We start from the raw sequence: 26,687 nt of genomic DNA on the forward strand, positions 1-26,687 counted from the left end.
GAATTTCAGGTCTAAACTCCATGTTAAGCCTTACAATTTCTTTCTGCTCATGCAGCATGAGAAGCAACACACTAACATACTGCTCTTAAAGAAACATTGATACAGGACCACAGGCATCATCTTCAAGCAACCACAAACTCGAAGAAGGAAAGTATGTAGAGGGCAACCCTGACCAGAGAAAGAGTTTTTCATGACAACCAGAACTAGAGCTATTTTCTAGAAAATAACTGAATTTACATCATCATTTATGCCGCATGTTTCAGTCCAATGCAGAACAGTATTTTTCCCAGTTCTAGACTAGAGTAAGAGGAAAAACATCCAAGAGTACACAATGCCTATTACATTCACCCCAGCTGACTCTGGTATGGAAAAGCCTCCCCAGACAGCTCAGGTTCACTCCAGTCCAGGACTGTGCTCATCCATCCTGCAGCACTCAGAGTCTGAAGCTGGATGAGAGGAGGTGGCTGAAGCTAAAAACAGGGGGGTGACTGCACACAGTTCATAGCTGGAATTCACTGACTAGGCAAGGAACAAGAAATTCCTTTCTAAAACTAAAATTATAATATGCAGCAGTCAAACAGGAGGTCAAACAGGAAAGCAGAGACAATTAAAGTTTGCTAGAAATGCTCTCAGTATATACTAAAAAAACCCACAACAATGTTCTCTCCCTACTCTGTTGTTTTCATGTGCTTAACAGCATCCTAACCAAAATAAACCTAAACTTAATGTACCACATCATACATTATTTACATAAATAAAAACTGATGAAGGAAAACAACCATAATAAAAGCAATTAAACATATGCCTCCCTATCCCTCTCCTCTATCCAACTTTGCTGCAACTCTTCTACAGCCCACAACCTATTCTAAAAATCAAATTGTAATAGTAGCTATCCCCCACCTCAATTAATGCTTAGTGGAAGTAGATCTTAGGAGGCAAAGGACTCAGGCACTGAAAACTAAGTGTTTTAAATTTTCTTACCACTTGTATTGCTGTAAAGTTCTATACACAGATTCCGGCCAACTCTGACAGATATCTACATAAATATTTACAGTTTATTTTACAACATTTTGCAGTAATGTAAAAAATTATGGAAAAAATAATTAAAATTTATACTGATCTACTTCAATGTAATAAAGCTCAATTTCATTTAACAGTATTAGGAACATTTAGCATTAGTTTACAAACTTCCCATTTTATGTACTACAGACAATAAAGCAATTTCAGTATGAGAATGGATTTTTGAAGATATTTGCAAATTATGTTGGATAGCTTTATATTGCTGTCAATAAGTTTAATATTAACGAAAAGTAACAAGGTACATTAAGTATGACATAAGGCATGTGCATATATGCAATATAAACTGGAAATGGAGTAAAAGTATAAAAACATTTTTAGAAAACAATCTTCCTTCCACAAAAAACCCCAATTATGTAATGAAAAGTCCCAAGTAAATTGCTACAATGCACATAATACTATGTGAGCATAACAGATTGCTTTACTTGTCATGGCATCTGCAAAGATAATTTTTTGCTTGTTACTCTAAGATAGTTGACTGCCATCACACCCTGTCTCAGCCAAGAACAAACAGTGGTCTATATATATTACTATGTATATTAACACTGCTTAGGTTATTTTCTTTTTTAATCATGCATGTGTTTCACACCAACCTGTAAATTGGCAGAAAGAACAATGGATGGAAACACTTGTAAAACATAGGCACTTGGGTACCAAGAGGAAATTAAATTCTTCCTTCCAAGGGGTTGTTAACAGGCAAGTCAAAGACAGGTGACAGATCATCTGCTGTGACATGCATCAGCAAAGAGGCCACCAAGTCTTCATTTTACTCCTGACACTCTTCCCACCCTCCCTTAAATAACTTCTGTTTCATAAGGGAACAGATTGGATCTGAAAACAACCCTTCAAAAACAAATAGTATAAAAGCTAGCAAACTTCACTAGGAAGCATCTCCTAATTAACCAAGGAATGCAGACAGACAGGAAACTGGCTGCAGTAGGACAGAAAAGTGTTTACATTAGGTAAACTGAATAATAGTAACAAAAAAAAAAAAAAAAAGCCTTGTCTCTGCTTTCCTGTAGGATTAGTCTTGAAGCAGATGAAGCGAGCTTTGTCTTAATTTGTTTGTCTGTATCTTTACAAGCATTCATAAAGACTGGCTGATTAAACATTACAAACAAACACTCCAATTTGGATTTCACCAGAGTTTGATTTATTTTGAAGGACTACTTGAAAATAGCTAGTGTCTAAGCATTCCTTACCCAGGTGCATAGTGAATGTAAAACACGGACAACAAGACACCTTATAAAGGTGCTGAGGTCCTCAATACACTATTCTATCATTTCTATTATTTGTGATTAGTACTAACAACACCACAGGCAGGAGGTGCAGGAGCATCTTCCAGCAATAAATGATATAAGAAAACTCTCCAGCACACACTGGAAAGGGAGCACATGGGAACACAGATCCAAGATGGAAATGGACATTTGTGTTGTCGTTTGTACAGTACTCCTTGTAACAACCTGAGTAACTTTCAGAGCAGCTCAGGAGCAACCTAATTGAAGCAGAAGCATTTAAACTGTCTCAGCAAAGATTATTTGTATTGCTAAAGGCTTAAGGAACACATACTTAACCCATAAGCACTTATGGGTTCTTTCCAAATTTGTAAACCTAATTATCTAACCTAGAAGATTAGAGAAGTGACAATGTTCAGAGGAAAATGTCCTGTGTTGCCAAATACACTGCAAGCTGAACTTACCAGTTTGTTGGGATAACGTAAAACCACTGGCTGTACAGGAACTCCAGGAATAAATGCTCCTAGAAGGTACGTATGACACAATTACTTTATGTTGCATTTTGGTAAAGGAGATGTTTATTGCCTCAAAGAAAAAAAATCATACAAATAATGGGCTGATATGCACAGGAATTAATAGTGAAAAAATAAGATTCAAAAGTAGCTTGAAAAGTAATCTAAAAAGCAAGCACTGGAGAATGACAATGTACACCAACCATTTCAGTGTGTAAATATTTGAGAATGGCTGTTTACATTCTCTAAATTGTCCTTTACCACTTATATAAATTGTCACATACTCAATTAAAAGTCCAGTACCAAATTCAACTTGATAAGCAATTGAAAAAATACAAGCATGTGCAATATACTTAAGCCAATATATTCCATGTGATGAACAGTACTTTTTGGTGGAGAACTTTAGCTTTCTTATGCAAAAGTAGCTTTCTATTTTTAGCTGGGCCACATTAATTTACAGGAAATTTATCATCTCTGAAATAACAGAATAAGAAGCACTGAACTACAATTATTGTACAGAAGTATCACTTTTTCATATGAAAATTACAGTTCTGATAAATAAGAGCCACAGGATCTTTATTATTTGCTAACAACTTTCTTGGCTTCTAGAACAAAGATTGGGTAAGCATCATTACTGTCTTCTGCAAGATTTCTCTAATCATCTCTCACATGAAAACAATAAAAACAGCTGCATGCAAGCTATGTCATTTACAGCAATTTATTAAGTTTTCCCTAATAATTAAATTCAAATTAAGAACTGAATAATGAAAGTATACTCTGTTCTTATTATTGCATTTCCTCACAGAGTAATAGCCCAGATGTAAAATGTAAGTATTAATGAAGTATAAACATGTTTAAATTAAGGTTGTCTGAAGTGGATCCTGCTGAGATTTGGGTATTGGCCCCATGGTACTTCCTATTCAGTTTCCAAGGACAACTGAGCATCTTTTGAAAGAATTCAAAGATAACAAAAAACTGAGTAGCAGATGACACCACCAGCATTTAAAAAACTAGATCAGCTTGCCCTGTATGAGTAGCTTGCACAAATGCAAACTCAAAAAAAACGTAGGTAAAGAGTAAGGTCTGTAGGCCACGTGAGTAGAATGGGAAAGGGCATCCCAAAAGCAGTTACTTGAACAGGAACCTAAGGTCATTTGATATAAGTGAGGAATTTTGAGGCAAAGGATTTCTAGGAAGCTGGATGGATACAGAAGCATGTTCCAGTAGGAAAAGTGAGACAGTCAAGAGGCAGAGAGCAGCACATACTAGACCAGAGGAGAGAAAAACAATGTGGGGATTTTAGGCAGAAAGTATATGGTGCCTGGAATGTCTATGGCACAGAAGGAGGGCAGGAAACCAGGCCTTTAATGAAGGATTCAGGCTGATTGGTTTTCAAAGCATGGCCAAAAATCATGTGGAGAGAGAGAGAGAGAGAGATAATAAGGGGTGAAAAAAGGGGATGTTTTTCTAATCACCACTCATTCACCTGAGAAGGTAAGAGATGAGAGGGAAAGAAGAGAAGCTTTTGTGAATGTTTAGGGGACAATACTGAGATTCCTTCAGCCAAAGGAATAAGTGCAATAAGTGCAAGAATCACAATGAAGACTCATTGCATGATATTCTAATAGTGACATTAAGTTGTAAGCAACCCAAAATCTACTGTGCATTAAGATGCACAGTAAGCCCAGAACACAATGAACAAGGCTAAAATCTAGGAAGAGACACAAACCACCTTCACAACAACTGCCTCATTAAGCACCTCACTACTCATATCATAAAGGCAAATTTGCCTTAAACATTGGGGATTCAACTGCACTACAGGCATTTCTCTCTGTTGTAACTGCAGGTTACAATAAATGCTCGTGACACCTTCTGCTAATATCAAAAAGCTAAAAGAGTGATACTAAATGAAAAGAGCTTAGATTATGGATCTTATATAAAATAATATGGGGGAAAAAAAATAATAAAAAGCCTCTGTAACAGAGATAATACTGGAAAGATTCTTGTGCCATCTTCACCAGAATGCAACTCAGAGGAGCTGGAAAGGAATCAACCACGCACAACACATCAAGAAATGCTGCAGTAGCCTGAAATAGCTACATGCTGATACTGTAAGCTTTATAGTGTATCTGCATGCTACTTGACAAATCCAAAACAGGAAACGGAGTGGAGATGAGGAAAAAAAAATAACTGCAAAAAACACCTCAGTATGAAACATTAGTGTTACAATTCATACACATCTCATAAGCTAAGAAATGAAAATCTGAGCTGTCTAAAATGTTTTGTTCAACACTGAAACCATAATCCTCTGTACCATCAGAAAATCTTAATTCCAGTGTCAAGCCTACTGCATGACTTTTAACACAGCTTCTTCAACAGCAAGCAAATTACAATGCAAGTGGTATTTCAGAAAACAAAGGTACAAGAACATTCTGTAGAGAACAGAGAAATGAGTATTATACCTACCTGGCTTGAATGTAATTAGACAGGATCGGTTTGTGCAAGTGCCCTCTGGGAATATCATTATCTTGAAGTAAAAAAAAAAAAAAAAAAAAAAAAAAAAAAAGTTGACTTTTAAGAACTATTTCAATGTGGATTTATTTATAAACACATCTTTTCAAAGCTAACATTAACTGATTACAGTAAAAGAGAATTTCCAGGGAAAAACAGTTCTGTTGGAGTTAAAAAAAAAAATATTTATGGTGAATATTTATGTGAATTTTTCTGATATCCAATCATAATTCTATTTGATTGGAATATTGACAGTGACCAGAGACACTAAGGAGTACAGGAGAATTTTCATAAAATGCTTTGGTGCTGGAAAACATATCATTCTGTTTCACACAAAACAAAATTCCTGCTCTCAAGCTACCTGTTTACAGGCTAAGAAAAGGAAGACTTATTTTCTGTTTGTGCTAGTTTTACTGCCCACTCTAGTACTTGCTTGCTACATATTCTGGAAATCACTCCAGCTATGCAACACGGTTTCTTCATCTGTAAGAAAGAATATTTACTTTTTAAAGTGCTTTGAAATCTACTGATGAAAGTCATGATGTGAAAGCCATGTCACCTTTCCGTCACATAATTTATAACTGTTTATGTTTCTACAGTCCAGTAGGATGACGATACCACTGCAGTAGTAGTAAAGTCATGAAAGACATACCATAACAATCTCAAAAAAAAAAAAAAAAAAAAAAAAAAAAAAAAAAAAAATCACAAGAATGCTTCAAATTATCAAAATAACCACCTGCTTCCAGAAAACTGAGACCTTAGGTAGTCATCCCTTCCTTCCAATTACTCTTCCCAGACACATTTTAAAAAGCCAGATGTCATATGCAGACTAAATCACTTATTTTAGCAATGTTTTAATCACGTGGTCTACCCAAAGTGTACTGGTTACTGGAACATCTGAATTTCCTGGGCTGTCTTGGCCAGTAACACATCAACGACAACAACACTATGCCAAAATCTTGAGGAGGGTAAGAACACACAATACTCCCCAAGTATTCTGCTCAGCACCTGATTATTTTCTTCTTAGAGGGCTGCAGTCTGTCCATTGAGTATTACTTAACAGAGCTATCTTCCCATGCACTTAACACAGTTTTTCCTTGAAAAACACTGCACTGAAAAGCCAGTGTTTTGTACAGATAAGAACGTTACATTATATCTTCCAGAAAGAGCTGGGGGAAATCCCATCCCCCGCAAACCAGCTAACCCATCTCACAAGGAAAACAGTAAACTGCATCTCCAAAGCTTGGAAATACCAAATACCATCTGTCACACAACAGTAGCATACAGTACCTGTGGCCATTTACCATCAGACTGAGCACGCCTCTTGATCTCCTCAACAGTTTTCCTGCGGGAGTCCTGGTCCGATCGGGACACAAATACCGGCCGGATGTATTTGATTAGGGCTGAAGGGGAGGGAAAACAGAAACAAACAAACCAGCCTTTATTTCCCCTTTGTTTGAAAAGGATTCTCACCCTGCCCACAGCAGTCTTCAGGACAAAAAAATCTGGTACATGTACATAAATACCTTAGAATATTACACTTCAAACTCCATGCTCAGATGAATTATCGCAGTTTTATTGAAACAGTTTCATTAATTCCTGGGAGGAAAATACTCGCACAATTTTGGCACTTTATAGACCAATATACATACATCACAGATAATTTAAAACATGATTTTATACATTATGCATAGTCACCTACAACAAAGCAGCTGTGGCTTACTAGATGCCATTTCCTCCTACCAAATAAAGTCACAAAATCTATGGCCACCCTCAACCCAGCAAAGGAACAGGAATCCCCCTATGCAAGTGCTTCCAAAAGACATCCTGCCACTGTCTTTTGAACTTTTGTCTTCTACAGCAGCTTATCTTCACTAAAGGTACACCCTCAGATATTCCATGCACAGATTGTTATCTGAATATTTTCTGAGTTGTCACCTGTTTGCCTGTTCCTCATACTAGATGGATTAGGTCTCAGGCATCCTCTTCCTGGCTCAGTGGGAAACCTCTTATACATAACCAGGCAAAATAAGCATTAGCAAGAATCAGAAATCAGTCCACAATACCCTTTCCATTCATGTATGTCACAAAGGCAATTAGGCCCACATACAAAATAATAAGTAGCATATACAACTCTTCTGCACTGACAAAAAACACTGCAAGAGAAGCATCTTCTAATATACGACTGCATACTTTTATATAAGCAGGTTGTCTTCAAATACTTTTCATTATTTTTGCATCTTGTAATCTCATTCAAAGGTTCAAGATTCACTAAACCATCAGCTATTCTATTTGCATAAAATATAAACATAAAATACAGTTTTCGTATTTACAACCACTGCAAGATGAGTTCTTGGACACAAGTTGTATAATCTTCTTTTGTCAAGGACAGACTTGCTGCATTAATGGATCAGCCAGTACTTAAAGTGTGGACAAAAAAAACAGCGCAAGGAATTACAGTGCTTTACTAAACAAAAGCTGCTGGTTCTGATGCTACCACACTGGCAATTGAGACAGCAACTCACCAAAATTCTTCTATGTTTGTTTGAAACCAATCTATCACACCTTACAGCGAGTTCCTAAATATTCAGTCAGCCTTTTATTGCACCAGCTGCTGAAGTTTAGGAGACAGCATAAGAGAGAAGTTACCACACTCTTGTACTTTTTCCTAAATGCCTGTTCTTAGGCAATAGCAACAGAACAATGCTTGCCAGGGGAGCAAAGATCATAAGGGCACAGCTGGGATACTGCTGTGGAAAGGTAAAATACCCAACAAAACAAAACAAAACCCCAAACTCCCAAAAACCCATAGAAACAACAAAACAACTATTCACAAAACCCAGAACAAACTAGCAAAAAACCAAAACAAATAAAAAAATAACAAAACAACCCCCCCCCAAAAAAAAACAAACAAAAAAACCCAAAACCAAAAAAACATCATGAAAAAATAAAAGTAAACTATACTTGGTTTCATAACTCTGCTATGTTTAATGATGCTAGTCCTCAATCTCCCCTACTGTTGCTAATTACAATTTCATAGCAGAAACAACTTTATTAAGTAAAATAAAGCAAAAAAGATTCCAATATCAGCTTTCATCTGATTCTTTTACATTAGGCCCAAATGAAGGAATTCAGGTTACTTCAGGCCAAGATAATTCCAGAGCTCCAAAGCTCTTATCTAAGGCTATGCTGCAAGCCAGCACATGAAATTAAACTGGCAGATTGATGTTTCTGTAGTACTGCCCTAAGTAAAATCTGACTTTAGACAATTTACCAATTTTGAGTCTCTAACTATTAACACAACATTAATACCTGAAAACTGGACGGGCAAGCAACGTTAACCTGGGAGATTTACTGTGACAACCTTCCCAAAAGCAAGTTACTGTACTGTTATCAAGCCCAAAAATAACAGACTGCAAGTCATCTTAGAAATGGACAACATGAACAGCTATACAACCAGGTGCAAATAAAATTATTATGGTATGCTGAAAAAGAACAGAGACAACTGAAAGCTTGATTTCCTGAGGATTTGTCCTGCCTGTTGAATTACATGAGCTAAAACAGGCTGCAAAATAAGTTAATTTATTTTCTCATGGTTCAGACACTATTTTCAAGCAATTTGCAGAACTTAAAATCTTTTTAGCAATCAGGTTTCTTTCAAATGTGTCAAACCATCACTATTTCAATGCATCACGTCAAATCTTAGCCTTACAGAGAGGACAGTCCTACAAAGCTGACAAAATTCCTGGTTTAACATTAAGCAGCAACTGAAGATCCTGTAAGACAACAACTACCAGGCCTTTAGTGGCTCAGTCCAACAACTTCAGTGAAATTGAAACTCTAAGTCATCAGTAAGAAGCTGAAAGTACCAGCCAAGGGAAGGCTAGCTCTGTACTACTCTCTCCTACTCTTTTCATAATCACTTTTGAGAACAGAGCACAGGCTACACAGACCTTTACTCTCACATTTTCCATATTCAGTAAATAGTCAAGAATGGCAAAATTCAGACGTGTACCAAGTCGACCTGTGCAAGAAACAGTCAGGAACAGGGCCAAATGTCTAACGAAATGAGCAGAACTGTGCACTATGCTTAATAAACAGAACACAGTCTTAACCTTCTCTGCTCACCAATTTAATTGTCCAAGACCAATTGTAACCAGGTAGTGAAGACCACAACTGAAATATTCAAAGACAAAGAAGATGTACTCGCTCATCTCCTCTAACTTCATTAAAAGCACTCCTAAATTATAAACACTGATGGCAAACGACACCTCAAATCACAAAACTGACCTTGCCTGTGTCATTATGGCAGCTTTTTCTTTAGCAGCATCACTCCTACTTGATGCTGTCATTCTCATTTATAATTTCAGCTGGTTATAAATCCTGAGGACAGGTGACACATGCTCTACACCACCTTCTTCAGCAGGTGCCTCCAATTTAAACAGCACTGCCAGTAGTTCATTAAAACTTCTGCCTTGAAGGGAAGCCCCTATGCCACAGATTTGCTAACCTACAGAAAGTTGCTCTAGCGCAAGACAGAGTTTTTTAAGTTTAAAAATTAATTTAAAAATTCAGTATTGCTTTAATTACAGGTTGGCAGCTTCAACTGATTTCAGAACCATAATTCCCTTGCAACCATTTAAAGCATCAGCTGCTGCATAAGCAAAAAAAAAGTTTCTTTCTGATGAGCTGAACATATCCAATTGTTGTCAATTAATTTCTCAGGATAGCAGGTGGGGAAAAAACCTAAAGCGGTGTTTCACCTCTCCATTTCCAGGCAAATGAGGGGAAGGCAACCTTGTTTCAAGTCAAGACACCAAGTGCTATTTAACACAGAAGAAACTATTATAACAAACCATTTAAATTATGCTCGACAGCTGCAACAATATAGTAGAAGCTGTAAAAAAACAGGGCATGAGAGAACACAAAAAGCAACAGAATGACCATGTAGCACTAAACACTGTTCCTCTAAGATGTATCCATTCGCACCTTTGAGTGGGCAGCTACATTATCACCACTTTAGAAGAGCATCAGAGTGACAGATCTGCTGCAGAAGTAGAGGATCCTGAACTGAGGCTTTCACTTGGCCTCCCCCTGACAAACACCACAAAATCCCATCACATTAATTCCTCTGACACTCTGAGATGGCAGCCTGCAGAGTCAGTACAAATGGCTGTGTTTGTATTTAACACAGAGGTAAGACTTGCAGTGGCATATCAGCAGCACTTATTTCTCTTATTTTTCCTACAATGGAAAAAATACAGATTATTTTTCTAATAGTTTCTAATAATTGCCTTCTTGCGTGTTCTGTATTTAGGGCGTATTAAAACATGAGGGTTAAAGTTTGAAAAGTGTTATCTGGGCTTATCTTAGTTTTTGTCAGTTGCCTTATTTTAATTAACATGCTTGCAAAGTTCTAAGCTCACACAATTTCTAATTAAGTAATATTTAATATGAATCCTGCTCTTTTCTGAAGAGAAAAGAAAAGAAGAAATCTGCAAAGAGCTCACATCTTATGAAGGTTATGAGGGAAAAAAAACACCCAAACCACAGAAGTTACAGAATAAAATCACTTCCTGTGTATATAGACACAGAGAATTTAAACATGGAAAAAAACCTCAAAACCACACACAATGTTGTATCAATACACAAAGCTGAAATAAATCAAAATTAAGATGATCTTTTCCACTTGGAGTTACATTGGTTTTACAGAAATAGCATTATTGTTTTCATGGTACTCTAAATTGTATTTGTAAAGTTAGTGCCAGTATCTTATTAGAGCAGCAATCATCTATAGAAGTATAAACTTTTTTTAACCCAAGCCTAACAACGACTAAAGCTAAATGTTGAGAACAACTCCAAGTTTCACTAAATGCTTAGCAGATGGACGACCTGAAAAAACAGATACCACATTCCTGGTATATACACTGTGTTAATGGGAAATTTGTCTCCTTATTTTCAAAGAGAAAGGCATATAAACATTCAGTCTGTAGGTAAAGAAGAGTACAGTAGTGGGACACAAACAACCAGTGTTCTCCTCAGCTTTAACAGATGTAAATTCCATGGTATTGATCTTCAAAATGTGATCTATTTCCTTTAGGGACTTCTTGAAGCACAAAGACCCTTGTCATGTCATAAAGGCTGATGTTAACTCTCACACCTGCAATACCTGCATGAGGGCAGAGCTGTATTTTAGCTTTCTGCTGCCAGACTAACAAGTATTTTATGAAGGTGGTTGTGTTGCTTTGCAGGTTTCCTATATACCATAATTTGTAACTTATACAAATTATATTAACTAGGATGCTTTTAAAAATGTGGAGATAGCTTATAGGCATTCCAGCAGCAGTTTAAATGAAGTAATTGTTATCAAATTTGTAATGAAAAAAAAAAAAAAAATATCCAACAAGACCAGGATTCCAACCCAAACAATAAAGGCATACCAACAATACACAAGTGACACTCCAGTTACTTCATGTCTCTTCAAGACAGCTTCTGTGTGTACCACCTAGGTGCCCACAGCCTGAAGGAAACATTGAATTTTGAAACAGAATTTTTTTAAAGAGAAAGTGAAATGGATACGCTTGGCTATAACCTCAAGGTGCTCCTCAGAACTGGGGAGCTCATTTATATACTAAAGGCAGGCTACAACACCAAGACAGCAAAGGATGCTGGCATTCAAGTTGGTAACCTTAACAGACTTTAAGCTGCTGACTGACAGCATACAAAGAGAAGATACCTCTGACTCATCTTAATGAAGTTTTTTTTTCAAAAGGGGCTTAAGGGTTCATTTGATGACTCTTGAAAGTATTCAGATGTGACATCCTCACTGAGTAACTCTCAGTCTCCCACAGTTCTTTTCCTTGTGTGCTTTGGACAGTATGGAGGAGCAGCGAGGGAAGTAATTGGGGTGGAGAACTGGAGGATTAAGTTGCATAACAGAGCTTATGAGTAAGTAATTTGGCATCTTAAGTTCCAAGATGAACACATACCCAGCTACTATACCATTTTAGTCGAGATGCTCAAGAAATGCTTACAAAGCACTTTAAAAGACGAGCTGGAATAAACAATCCTAAATTTACTAGATGTGGGAAAAAACCCACCCACAATAGAACTGATATTTTTTTCAGTATAATTCTCCCTCTATAGCTCTTGTATTCTGCCAAGTACAAATGGCCCCCTTCCCCTTCATAAACTTAAGCTAACATATCTGCCATTCGTATCATAGGTACCAACTCCTTTCTTTGCTTTCAGGGAGTGCATCCATATGCTTTCTCTTTTTTCAGAGGGTGAAGTTACAGATGTTTAGGAGCTGCTTAAATTTTAAATTAGCTTATCACTTCAAATCTAGTTTTCAAAAGTTCAGACCACAGAAGATGCTTGAATCACAAATTTGTCCAACCAAATCCCCACCAAGTCATATTTACTGACAAATCCTTTCCTCTTCTTATTGAAGAGCACTGATCACTACAACAACAGGCAGTAAGTGTAACTATCCATAATTTATGCAAAGAGCTTGTCCTGATTTTAAAAGCAGGTCCAATAGACAAAACACTCATGCTGATGAATGAACTGATCTTACTTCTTCATCCAGTGAAAGGTGCAAAAGATTCCTAGATGCCATCTCCCCCAGGCTGCACTCATTATGCTACAGTAATCCAGCAAACCAGCATCTCCAACCTATTGAAACTCTGGAGAGTGACTGGACAGAAATACATGTCCTTCAGCACCATTTCTCCTGTCATGGAATTTTCTAATTACCAGATACGTTTTTTTTAATTATGATCATTGAAATCCCATTTGTATTTGGGCAAGCAGTTGTTCCCCAGAGCTGGTTAACCTATTGCATGTGCCATGTGAGCTGTTTCTTCACTACAGTCCACAAGCTGAAGAGGCCATAACTCTGGTGCCAGAGCAAAAGAGCATTTTTCAATTTGTTTTTTGGGGGTCTTTTTTTGTCTGTTTTTAGAAAAAGGAAGTTGTCTTAAAAAGTCACTGGACTTAAGTCTGCTTCTGAATTTGGATGTAGTGGTCCAGGAAAGCTGTCTTCAAGTTAGAAAGCAAGAAAACACTTGCACACAAACACACTTGTACAATACTCCCAATCCCATAAAGAACAGACTTTTAATCATCTGGACTTAAAATGCATCAGAAGCTTAATAGTCCATAACTGGCAAACTGAGGTAACATAATACAAGGAGCTGCTCTAGAAGCCTATTAAAAAACTTTGAAACCAGTTAGCAGTCAGATCTTTTTGTGCCTGCTAAAGCACTTGATCCCTCTGGTACACAGCTTACAATGTCCTGATAAACATGGTCATTACATCAAAAAGCCAACTTATTTAGAGTCTACTTGGATTTTCCCAAGTAGAAGAAAAGGTGAAGAGCTACCCTCCACCCAAAGTATTCATCCTTGGAAATTATCTTTGCATTTCTTCTGCTGCTTCTTTTTTTCATATGCCAAAATCTGCTTACAGAGTTAAATATATGTATTTTTTTAAAAACTTCCCATAGCATTCCGAATGACCATTAACGAGACTCCATGAAGAGACAGCAAGGTTGGGTCTATCAACAACTGGCTCCAAAACTTAACTGGAGATGGCACAACAAGTTTGCAAGATTTACAAAACTGAAGATAAAATGTAATAAATTCCAGTGAATGTCTAGAGTGTTGACAATTCACCACACAACCTAAGAAAAACAGGACTGCCTTTCCACAGATAGAATAAGAAAAAAATCACTGGTCCAAATAACATGAAACACATTTCTGTGTGTGTATATAGAGAAGTGTAAATAACATTGGATTTAAAATACTAGATCAAAGGAGAGAACAGTCAAGAAAATCTAATTCAAGCAGTAGAATAAAAAATAAAATAATTAAAAAAATAATCACAACTTTACTCCACTACAAAGTTTTCACTAAATTTTGCACCAAACTAATCATTACAGTAACACAACATCTCCTGGAATTACCTCATCTAGTTGGGTCCTCCAAACAGTCCAGCTGCAAGTAAAAGAGAGCTCCACAAGGACTACTTTATTTTACTGAACTAGCAATAATTAAACAGTTAATTGAGCCAGTTGAGGAAGATGATAAATATGACCCTGTTTCTATGGCTGGACTGGTAAAACCCAAGTTGGCTGATACACCTTTACGGTACTGAAGTGTCCAGATATGCCATGCACCAGTACAGGTTAGGGGTGGATCTACTGGAAAGCAGTGCTGAGAAGTATCTGGGAGTCCTGGTAGATATCAAATTGCTCATGAGGCAGCAGCTTGCCCTTATTGCTAACAAGCACAAATTGCAACACAGGAAGTTCTGTTTAAATGTAAGAAAAAACTTCTTTACTATGAAGGTAACAAGGTGCTGGAACAGGCTGCCCAGGGAGGTTGTGGAGTCCCCTTCTCTGGAGATATTCAGAAGCTGCCTGGATGCAGTCCTGTGTAAGGTGCTCTGGGTGACCCTGCTGTAGTGGTAGAGTTGGACTGGATGATCTCTTGAGGTCCCTTCCAACTCTGATAATTCTGGGATTCTGTGATACCATCTCATGACAGCATCTTCTTTACATATTAGACAAGCGAGTTCAATTTCTTTTTGTTATTACACTATGTTTATTTGTATACATTTGTTTTTAAAAAAAAACATTTACACCCTTTCTGTTCAAAGCATCTATTAATTTTTATGCAGATTTTTCACTGCCACAAACTTTAACTAAAGTTGAAGTTTATCTGACTGCTAGTCAGATACTCAGTGAAACTGAGGTACAGCTACAGTTCTGGCCTGACTATGTAATACAGGGGGACCTTCATACCAAGAGATTTCCTACACAAAGCTTCAAGTGATAACCACTCGCTGTTTGTGACCATGTCTCAGCTTCTGATTTTGAATAGGTCCTTAAAACCAGGTGATCTAATGAGATTTTAGGAATATGTCAACACCAACAGCCTGATTCCAGTTATGAAGGAACTCAATGCTTTTGTTTAGACTTGAATTAAGGAGTCCCCACCCAAGGCCAAAGTAAAATCTTTTGTCCTTATTATGTTACCCTTAAAAGCTCCACAAAGAGACACAGACAGATTCTTTGAAATTTGCTGGTCCCTTGACACAACATGGTGGGTTCCTCCAAAATGCTTCCACACATTTTGAAGTCTACAAGCCTAAAAGTTTACACTCTTTTTGTACAGCTGTGTCAAAATCACAGGTCTCTCTCAAGCCTTTGAGAATCTATATTGATAATTCCAAAGAGAGTATTCAAACTACTGACTTGGGTATCCACATTTCAGATGACTAAATTAGAGTGCACAACAATCTGCTCTCGCTCATCTCTCACACCCTGCCTGAACCAAACTTACTGATGCATGAAGGATTAGCAGCACTGCCTGGCAGTGGCACACCATTCAGGGAAAACACTGCACTTTGGCCACAACAACCCCATGGGGAGCTCCAGGCTGGGCACAGAGTGGTTGGAGAGCAGCCAGGCAGAAAGGGACCTGGGAGTCTGGATTGACAGGGAGCTGAACATGAGCCAGCAGTGTGCCCAGGTGGCCAAGAAGGCCAATGGCATCCTGGCCTGTATCAGGAACAGCATGGCCAGCAGGTCCAGGGAAGGGATTCTGCCCCTGTACTCAGCGCTGGTGAGGCCACACCTCGAGTCCTGTGTCCAGTTCTGGGCCCCTCAGTTCAGGAAGCATATCGAGGTCCTGGAGCAGGTCCAAAGGAGGGCAACCAGGCTGGTGAAGGGACTCGAGCACAGATCCTATGAGGAGAGGCTGAGGGAGCTGGGGCTGTTCAGCCTGGAGAAGAGGAGGCTCAGAGGAGACCTCATCACTCTCTACTCCCTGAGGGGAGAGCCAGGGGGGGGTTGGTCTCTTTTCCCAGGCAACTCTCAGCAAGACAAGAGGGCACGGTCTCAAGTTGTGCCGGGGGAGGTTTAGGTTGGACATTAGAAAGAATTTCTTTACTGAGAGGGTGATCAGACATTGGAATGGGCTGCCCCGGGAAGTGGTGGACTCTCTGTCCCTGGAGATATTTAAAAAGAGACTGGATGTGGCACTCAGTGCCATGGTCTGGTAACTGCAGCAGTGGGTCAAGGGTTGGACTTGATGATCTCTGAGATCCCCTCCAACCCAGCCAATTCTATGATTCTATGAACATTCCTGAAACAAATTTCTGGGATAGCACCTCAACTGACACTATCAAAGAAGTTTCAGTGGGCTTTCTCTACAGCCTCACCCTTGCTTCTATCTTGACTTGATTTTCTATTTGTTGGGTTCTAAAACCTTGCAACCTAACTGCAAATTTAATCATGAGTTCCATAAGGTTGTTTTGATTTTGTACAATGACTAAATTTTGAAGAAAGGGGAAAAAAAACATCCTCCTCAATTTTTAGTACCAATATTCAAAGTAGATCAGTTAAAAAAAAAATTTCACCATATAGTATAGCAAAATTTTTGCGTTTCAGGCCTTCTCATACACCACCAGTGAACTTGCTAAGTAATAACTTTTAATTATTCTTGAAAAATTAAATAACTACCAACTTACTTCCCCAAACAGGAATATCTTTGCTTTCTGCTTTCATCACAATGGAGGCGAAGGTCATAGTTACTGGAATGGCATCAAAGTAAGAAGAGTGTGGAGCCACAGTTAATATTGCTGCTTCCGTCGGCAATGCCCGCCTGCCTTTTACATTTATCCAGTGGAATCCACCAGCAAGCCACATCATTCTCATGATTGCTTTCAGCAAAATATCCACTATCCTGTAAAGAATTAAGAAAATAGTTAAGCAACAGTTATGCTTAAATAATGGAAAGAAAAATGTTCCATAAAAACTTTAGATGCATGACAAAAGTACAGGTAGGATAATGGTGCTTCAACAGAGCAGGAACACTGCACAGACATTGTTTCCTCTTTTTCAGCAGATCTAAGACCATTTTCAAGGATTCGTGCCTGAATATTATTGTTTTTTAATCACTGTAAGATTGGCATTTATTTTATCACTGAAGTAATTTTGATGCAGGTTATGACTGTTCAATTTCTTCTATACAATGTCTAATAGTATTTTCTAGTAACATTAAAAAAGGTCTAATAAACTGAGTCCTGAAAAATGCTATTAGGATATTGCCAAAATGCAACAACCCTGATTTTGGGGTTTAAGTTTACCAAAACAAAACATCGCAGAAACATAGGGCATATATTCTCAAACACAAGGATGCCTACAGCACATCTGGGAACTCTGGAAATATTTTACTTTCTTCCCTTTTCCCCCATCTCCTCATTTTGTTTGATATTTTTGTGAGGTCCTGTTTGCTTGGGGTTTTTCTTTTGTTTGTTTGTTTTTTTTTAAAAACTGTCCAACCGTCATGAAAAAAGAAACATTTACTTTGAACCAGAGTGCAAAAACCAAAAAGCACAAATTGTTGTACTCACAGGGACTGGAGGCTGGAGAGAAGAATGACACTGAAAACTGAATGAAACATACATGAGGACAACCTAAAAAGCTTCAAAATAACTGTATGCAAGATCAAAGGCAGCCCATTATTCCTTTAGTTTTTATACTGATATAATTACACATTAAATGTCAAGTGACATGCCTGTGGTCCTCAACCTCCTCCCCTCCTGTGATGCAAAATAGAATGAGCTTCCCTCATCAAGTGCTAGAGCCTAACTTTAAAGTTCTCTACAGAAGAGGTGATACACTGCTCCTTCCTTGCTTCTCAAACAGCACTTTTAATGGGTGGGTGAACACTGTTTACCTTCTACAGTAATTAGCATTCCAATATCAAAGCAAGCACAGATTTATTAATAAGCACCAAAGCATGGGGCAATCCCTCAGAGAATCAACAGAAATTTTGTCAATTCATCACAAGGGTAGCAAACAATGGGGTGAAGCAATTTAAAGCAAATATTTAGAATATGAAATCTAGGCACATTCCATAGTGTCAATCTTCGTAACAAGAAGTTGACAGTATGAGAATAATTTAAACTGAAGGATGTCATAATGAAGCTTCACACTACATCCTCAATGAAGGTAAGAGGCCAGAGATGACTGTTTTTCTCCCTGCAATTCTTGGATCACCTGGTAAATCAAACAGTTGACTTATTTTTAGTTTCCTAAATGAGAAGAAATAATAAGCTTTTTTTTTTAAGAGAAAAGCAGGTCTGGGACAGGTATAAGGTATCAGGGATTTCCTATCTCCTCTATTTCAAGCTGCTGAACTACACAATGGTTCTCACAGAATTTCACCACATCAGTGACTCACTTTCGCCACCAGGAGATAGGTTTTTCAAGCTCTTGCTCGTCAGATCCCATTGAAGCAATGAATGCAAAAGGCCAGGCCAGCAACATCAAAAAAGCAGCAAAAAAGAGTCGGATAGGAAACAGAGTCAAGGTCATGAAGGCAATCTGCAAAATCCAAAACAAATGCATTATTCTAACACAATCTCAGACTGAAAGGGTCAGATTCCTAGAAACTTGTCTGCACTCTTGACTTTAAAATATCTAACATCAAAATCAGCAGCAGAAGAAGCAGAATATGCTTCAAATCCAACCGAGTAATTGTGGCATATGTGTAACGATTTTGTATTTACCTATCTTAATTATAGCTGAAGCAGAGCACACTCTTTAAAGCTAATGCAGTCTTAGCTTTCCATACTTCTTCAGACCCTGTGCTAGTCAGTGAACACATCCACATGATCTCTTCCCTTCCTGCAGCCCCACATTAAGTAAATATTTATCATGGGTGTGTTGTAAATCTTGCTGCTCTACAGAGAAGTCAGTCCATCACAGCAGACCCCAGCCAGTGATGTGCACTTCTTCAGCAGGGTGCACTCACATATCAATACAGGGCCCAACGTGGAAAGCTCTTTCAGAACCAGGCAGGCATCAGTTGTATGTTGTATGGTCTTGGAACCAGAAGCTGTACAGAACTAGAGTGGGGAACACTGCAGACACCACTGGACAAACTTCCAGAAGTGCATAGGAGTTTACATTCCACGCCTGTGCTAACAGGCACACACCCCCTAGAAAGAAGTTTTCAAGTAGCTATATTCCCTTGGGAAGCCACAGTGAACCTAATTGCTTCTGCACCTCTTCCCAGCACTGGTTCTTAGAAAGCCCATTCCCAGCCCATTGCTCTGCCTTAAACTCTGGTGAAAAATAATGTTGCGTTAGAATCGCCTTTTGAAGAACTTCTTCCCCAAGTAGAGCCTTTCCTGAGCTGTTTGGAGTCGTTCCCAAGTGTCCTTCAGAAAACACAGCAGCTATCTGTGCAATGATCCAGTTGCTCTGGGAAACAGTTCCAGGAGCCATCTTCCTCGCTCATAAGACAAAGACACAAAACTCCTGGAGGAGGGTACATCTTCAGATGGCTGGTTAAGGGACAGAGAGGGAACCAAATACTGATTCAAGCTGACTGGGGTAGTACCAATGCTCCCTCAAGTTGTACAGTGGAAGACAGCAGAAGATGAAGATGACACAGTGAAATAGAAGGGTGATGTAAAGAAAGAATTCAAAAGGAAATATGCAATATACAGGTGCATCAGATGATGCAGAAAAGTACTATTCTGCATCACAATGGCTGGGCAAGGATGAATAGTGAGGCATAAGGTGCTGTCTCATGTTGTGATTCAGTTGATGCACCTCCAGATAGTTGTAGAAAGCATGACTCATATTCCTCTTCTATTCCTTGATGCAGATCTAGTCAACATGCGGCTCAGTATTCCACTGATTAACTCCCACTTCATCTCACTTCCCAGAACAGTTCAATAACCAACTATAGCTGCACATATCTGCAGGTCTAGGGTAGAGGCAGGGAACACACAACAGGAGAAAAGTCCAAGCTACCAGTCCACCGTAATGTCAGATTTTATAGCAATGGTTCAGACTGGCACCATGTTCTCATAACCACACCATCACTCCCTAAAATAGGATTCCAGTCCCTGAGCAGACTGTTTCCATTCACAGAATTGGAAGATAAAAGAACTTTTTTCTTAGATAAGCTAGTTTCTCAGATGAACCAGTTCAACTTCCTAAACTGGCAATGGTTAAATGATCTTTGAAGCCATATCAATTCATGCAACTTTGCATTCATTTTGAACACCACCACATCTGGCAGCAAATAGAGGAGCATTCCTCTGAAAACTGGAGAAGGAAGAGCAGCTTCCTTCTAAGCTGTTAAGGTGGGAAGGACCAGCTGTCTGGAAGAAAGGGAAACAAAATACAGGTGAGGGGACAGCCCTCTGGGTTTCATACTCTCTCCCTTACACTCCTCAAAGTCTCCTCGTATACCAGAGCAAAGCTAAATGGCAGGTGACTGGTGGTGAACTATTCAGTCCTCTGCATCTCTGTAGCAATCTTCTCTACCAAGATCCCTTTAGAGCTGTATCACAGAAGTAGTTGCATCCATACTGTTGTGAGAGATGGTGTAAGTGTGTAGAAAAAGCCTCTTGGTCTTCCCTGTCCAGAGACAGCAGTGGTGGAAATGGGCAGCAAGAAGCAATACCAAGTACACAGGTAGATGGGGGCTGGCTGTGACACCATCCCCTTTTTCTAGTGGACAGTACCTGGCTACAGAGGAAATTCAGTTGGAGAGAAAAGTATATTTGGCCTCTGAAGGAGGTTAGGCATCAACAAGGACACTAACATTTGTAAACAGTTCAGTCTACATCTACATTAAGACACCTTCCTAAGAAAGCTTCTATCCTGTGACATCAAGGTACAGCAGTAGTATCAGTGTCAGACATAAAAAAGAATAACTTGTCCCCACTGGCCAGTGTTGGAGATCAGAATGCAGGATACACACTCCTGGCCTGATTTTGTACAGACATCTTACTTCAGTGATTGTTTTTCTACATATTTAGGACATTTACCCAGGCATGCTTTCTACTAAAATTATGAATCCTATCTTGTAATAAGTCATATGTAAACACTTGCATTTTGAAATACATTTAAAAAAACTTGATATATCTGGTGCTGTACCTTGGGAAGTTCAGCTTTTGACTACAACTCATTTAACATTTGCTTGTCTACAGGATCCTACTTAGTTTTTCAGAAGTTGCAGTGTACTGTGAAAGACCCATGGACAGTAGGAGGGAAGAAAATGGTCTTATGGCTCAGAAAGCTATCTGAGAAACTTACTCCACTTTTTCACCAGAAAGTGATGTGCACTTCTCATGTAAGGCAAGTCACTTAAACTAAATAGGTATCATTTACTAAACTAAATAGGTATGATAGTCTATCATAAATTGGTATTCTCCTCACTTAGAGACTCTGCATTCAGATTTGAGTATGGACTTACAATGAAGGTATAAAATATGAACTTAATCCTTAAGTTTTCCAAAACATTGGGCCCTATGTGTCTAAGCACCAAGCATGAGAATCACAGAGTACCACTGTTCCTCCTTTTGTATGTCTCCATTTCCTATCTTGCAAGTCAGAATTGTACCTCTCGTGCAGAGAGAAGCTGAAAAAAATGCATCTTTGAAATTAGTGACATGGTGAGAAACACCACTAAACAGGTTTACAACAAAATTTCTGGGACTTATTACAAAGCAATGGTCACATATTGAACAGACTAATGAACTGCATATTGAACATGGCAGAGGTTTTGATTTTTCTGTTAAATATATCAGAAACTATATCTTGCCCTAAGCTTTCACCTCCACACTATTATCATTTCTATAGGCTCAATTCATCAAAAATGGCATTTAAAGAGCTAGAAATTCACCTCTCAGCAATTCTTACTACCCACTTTCCCATTCTGCAAACCTTAGACATAAGCAGCAAACTAAAACAGAGCAAGAAAAACACAATAATTTTCTGGTTTTATGAGTCAAAACAGCTCACCAAGGCACCAAAGGAACACCAGCATTGGTGCAATAAAAGGCTCAGAAACCCTGGAAGCAAGGAAAATGGCATCGTATTGTGTTTTGAAGTGACAGGGAAACAAAGCTACAAACACTTTGCAACAGCTCCAGTAATGCTTCTGCCTGTTCTGCAGAGGTAACTTGAATCAAGAGCTTTGACTTATGTGACAGGTGCTCAGAAGATGTTAGGATGAACAAAATTAATAGTTAAAGAAATCATGTATGTCCATCTTCCAGAAAGGACCTTTTTATAATTAGTACTGAAATAAAATGGGCAGCTTCAAGAACGACCCCTACTATTACCCTCAGAGTGAAATAATCATAATTTCTACAGGAACCATGAGACTCAGTTCTCAAATAGCTTTACTGTTTGTACACTCCTGTTATCTCACAGTTTTTATAAAGCCAATAAAAGATGATAGGAACAACTCCTTGGCATTCAAATGGATTTCTTTTTGCTGTTATTGCTCCTCTTTGCGACTGTTTTGTCATCCACTTTCCACTGTTTTTCACTCCCACAGGCTGAGGCTGAAATGCATTTACTTGTAGCTGTATTAATGAGCAAAAAAGCTAATCTAACCTCTTGCAGAGTGCAGGATGAGGTGGCAGTCCAACAGACTGTCTATCAGACAAAGCAGTCTTGTCACCCAGTCCCCCGTGCTCACCAAATTCTTCACGTACCTCCAGTCCCCACACATTCCTAACCTTCCTTGAGAGACTTTGCAAACCCAGAGCTAACCTCTGTTAGATTCACTGGGCAGATAGGAAAACCTTCGTCACAGTAGGCGCTTACAGCTGAACAGGAAATGAGTTCAGCTGGGATACTTCATACCCAACCCTCAGTAACAGGCCAGGACTCTATGGGAGAGAACACACACTACTGTGATTGACTGTAAAGCAGTCTCCCCACTCAGAAACTCTCCCTTTCGGAGAGAGCAGCATTTCTCATGAGTGGAACAGTTCCACAGCTCTTAACAGCCTCGGTCTCAAGCACAACTTTTCTTTTTATCAGCAAGAAGAGCATGATATAGGCAAAGACAAAAATCTATCGCAGTTCTGTGTCAGCTTGCGGGCTTTCTCCTCTCATAAAACTGCAAAAACAAGACAGCAAGAAAGGCTGGGTTAATGCACTCTGTGCCACTGTAAATCAATAGAAGATTGCTCACTTATAAAACAAGACTGAGCCACACTATTTGATGAAGCTACTCCTTTGGTCTGCACACTGTGTAAAACTTCACAGACATCTTACAGGTTTCACTGAAAATAACAAACCCTTGAAATCTGGTGGCAAAGCTCATGTCTCATACAGGTGCACAGGGCAGCCCACACGGAAGGCAGGTGTGTTCCAAGATCAGTCACTTCACTGGTGAAGCAGCTAATGTTTAGGATTAACCACAGATCAGCAGAGGTAGTAGTTCTAGCACATTCAGTACCTCAAAAACTGTGGAACTGATACTATGCCCTCCTTATAAATAAAGAAGTAGAAAGCCACACTAAAAAGATACAGTAACACTGCAAAGTAAAATATTATTATTATAATTAGATACCATCTTAGTCCACATGACCCATGCTTCCCTCTTCTCATAAGGAACAAAAGAAGGTTACATGGAAAAGGAACTACTACAACTGTGTCATTTATTGAGGAAGCACTAAGTATAAACCCAATGAGGTAAATGATAAAAACCTTTTCTCCCTTCTCCCATTCAAACAATTTATCAGTAACCACTGAATACATACTGGGAAACTTGATTTCTTAAAAGAGTAAAACCGCTGGAATCTACTAAGAATTCCTCGGCTGTCAGATACTTAACACAAGGCATATTCCGATACTTTGTAAATCGGGTCATATGTGTCTTTGGTTAACTCTCTGGACAGCAACAAGGCAATGCAACAATGTAGATTAAATTGAAGTTAGATCTAAAGCACCTTGATCTGAAAGGTTCAGTATTAGGGGATCTTTGCTTCCATGTTGAGAGGTATGGTAGGCTGTTAGGCACCCAAAACAATAGCCTTAAGGTAACTGAAGTATTAAGGGAATGAAAGTAACAGAATTGACCAGCCCTTAATTAGGCAAGCCTTTGACAGTACTTCTTCATCCAGCAAGTGACCCAGATCTCACTGGAAGCCTAAGAAAAGGGCCATGCACTCAGAATATCCAACCCCTTACCGCTCACTACGTGAGGCGAGTGAGACTGTGGCAAAGAAGAAGGAAAACCAAAACAAAGCACAAAATAACCTGATGCAACTGCAAGTTTACATTTTAATATCAACTCCTGTCATCTCACGCTACCTGTACATGCATAAATGATGCCGCAGGGATTTATCTACCCGGGGGCCAAACTTCAGATGGACAGGATGCCTTGGCCCAGGCATACCTTAACTTGAGGCTGGAAGAGAGTGCATCCACAGGACTGCTCCCCCACCCCTCATTTAAAATAAAATAAAATTTAATTTAGTAAAGAAAAAAAAAAAAAACACAACACAAAAAAAATCTCAAAAATCCAAACCAACACAAACCCGTTTTCTTTAAAAAAAAAAAATAAAAAAAAATAAAAAAAAAACGAAAACCAAGAGAAAAAAAACCACCACATTTTTTTTTTTAAAGAAAGCAGCAGCAGCGAAGTTAAGGAAGGCGCCCTGCGAGCGATACCGCGGCCGTTAGCCCCGGGAGCCGCCGACCCCCGCCCCACGGCCGCCCCCAGCCCCCCGCCCCCCTCACGGCCACCGCAGCCTTTCCCTCCTCCTCCCCTCCTCCTCCTCCTCCTCCTCCCCCCCTACCCTACCCGCCCGCCCACCCACCCACCCACGGCAAACCCGTCTTGCTCCCACCCACCCACCGTTTTTTTTTCCCGGCCCCACCGCGCCCGGGGTCTCTCTCACAAAGCGCTGGCGACAGGGTGCCCCCGCCCGCCGCAGGACGCGGCCCGCCAGCCGGTGCGCCGCGGGGGGACGCGGGGAAGGAGGCGGCGGAAAAGGGGAGGGGGGGGTGAACCGGGCCTTGCACGCCCTTACCTTGGCTTTCTCCAGGGGGCTGAAGCGCAGCTGGTGCACGAAGGGGCTCCGCGGCGGCGGCCCGCGCTCCCGGCTGCCGACCACGCAGCATCCCCGGCCGCGGCTGCTCAGCTTCATGGCGGGGCAGGGCCAGGCGCGGCCCAGCACGGGAGGGAGCGCGGGCGCTGCGCAGGGACCGCTACTCCTTGAGTAGCGGCGGCGAGTGGGCGAGCGAGCGGGCGGGCTGGTGGCCACCGGCGGGCAGCTCGCTCGCCACTAGACACCGGCCCCCGCCCTCCTGGGGGCCTGCGCATGCGCCTTGCGTGCCGGCTACAGCGGCTGGAGCCGGGCGCCGGTTTCCGCGTCGGTTGGGGAAGAGAAGATTGAAAGGGGAGGGGGGGGGGGGGGAGTGAGGGGGAGGAGGGAAAGGGGAAAAAAGAAAAAGGGAAAAAGAGGGGGGAAAGTGCTGGCGCGCCCACCCACCCACTGTCCGACCGTTCCCGTCGGGGCGTGCTGGGAGAGCGGCACCGCACCCACCCACCCCACTACCGCCCCCAACCCCCGAGGGGACCCCCGGCCGCGGATTGTGGGGACCCCGCCGGCCCACCCCACCTCCCCCTCCCTCCAGGGCCCTGTGGCGGATAGGGCCGGGAAGGGTGAGGCTGAAGCAAGGGGGATCTCCAGCAAGGGGGATCTCCAGCAAGGGGGATCTCCAGAGAGCAGGGCGCGGATCTGCGGCTGCTCAGGTGCGCCCCGGGGCTGGGGCCAGGGCCGGCAGCTCGCTCGGGGCCCGTAGCGGCGGTGCTGCTGGGCGTGGGGTGGCTGAAGGGAAGGTGTTTTTAAAAAAAAAGCTGGAAAACAAAAGGAGTGAGGAGAATCTCTGTGAGGTGGAGGCTGTTCTTAGATGCTATATCGGTAGCGACGCGGGCGATCGATAATACTGAATGGACGTCTCTGGCGAACCTCGGAGAAAAGAGATGATGCACTCGCGTAGTGTGGCCAGGGCTTGGGCAAGGTGGTGGAGAATTTTCTCCTCCAAGCAAACCTAGATAATTTTAATTATTATTTATTTTTTAATGAAGCTATTTTACACCCTGGGATTTTGAGAGAGCTGTCTGAGGAAGTATCTAAGTTTAGGGCATAATAAATCTTTAAATAGAAAAGAAATTCTTGGGAAACGGAAAAGAACTCATGTTCTGCCCCCTTTCAAAGGATCAAGCAGAATGACCTGTACAACTCTTGACTGTTTAACATCAACCACAGGCAAGACAGTAGAAAGGATATGCAAGCCAGTGTAAGATATCCTTAGTATCATGTGTCTCACAGATCTTGTAAAGCAATTTTGACAGCTTTATTTGGTACAAAAGTAACAGCAAAAACATATTGATTACAGTTTCTAATCATTAGGCTTAGAACTGCAAAATGGTCTCTGGTTAATGCCATATATACTTGTAATGGCTAATGCTATTAATCAGTTAATGTGTTAAATGGTTAAGTAGT

General features: G+C 40.2%; 1 protein-coding gene across 3 annotated transcripts in view; it reads right to left on the reverse strand.

Annotated features, from left to right (window-relative positions):
* Nucleotides 1-25,484, reverse strand: part of LPCAT1 (lysophosphatidylcholine acyltransferase 1) — a 62,611-nt gene extending 37,127 nt beyond the window's left edge. Inside the window, exons 1-6 of one of the 3 annotated variants that reach the window (XR_011724433.1) lie at nt 25,209-25,469; nt 18,593-18,735; nt 16,875-17,089; nt 6,626-6,738; nt 5,291-5,351; nt 2,777-2,835 (exon numbers count right to left, since the gene is read on the reverse strand). Coding sequence is in view for 2 of the 3 variants with exons in the window: in XM_071736878.1 (XP_071592979.1) it covers nt 2,777-2,835; nt 5,291-5,351; nt 6,626-6,738; nt 16,875-17,089; nt 18,593-18,735; nt 25,209-25,325 (708 nt within the window). In the remaining variant the exon portion in view is untranslated. Of the gene's footprint in view, nt 1-2,776; nt 2,836-5,290; nt 5,352-6,625; nt 6,739-16,874; nt 17,090-17,759; nt 17,849-18,592; nt 18,736-25,208 lie in introns of those variants that run through there. The other 2 variants (XM_071736878.1, XM_071736879.1) reach the window with 2 other exon arrangements.
* Between the last annotated feature and the right edge of the window lie 1,203 nt (nt 25,485-26,687).

This window comes from Heliangelus exortis, chromosome 2 (assembly GCF_036169615.1).
Source record: "Heliangelus exortis chromosome 2, bHelExo1.hap1, whole genome shotgun sequence".
NCBI lineage: Eukaryota > Metazoa > Chordata > Aves > Apodiformes > Trochilidae > Heliangelus > Heliangelus exortis.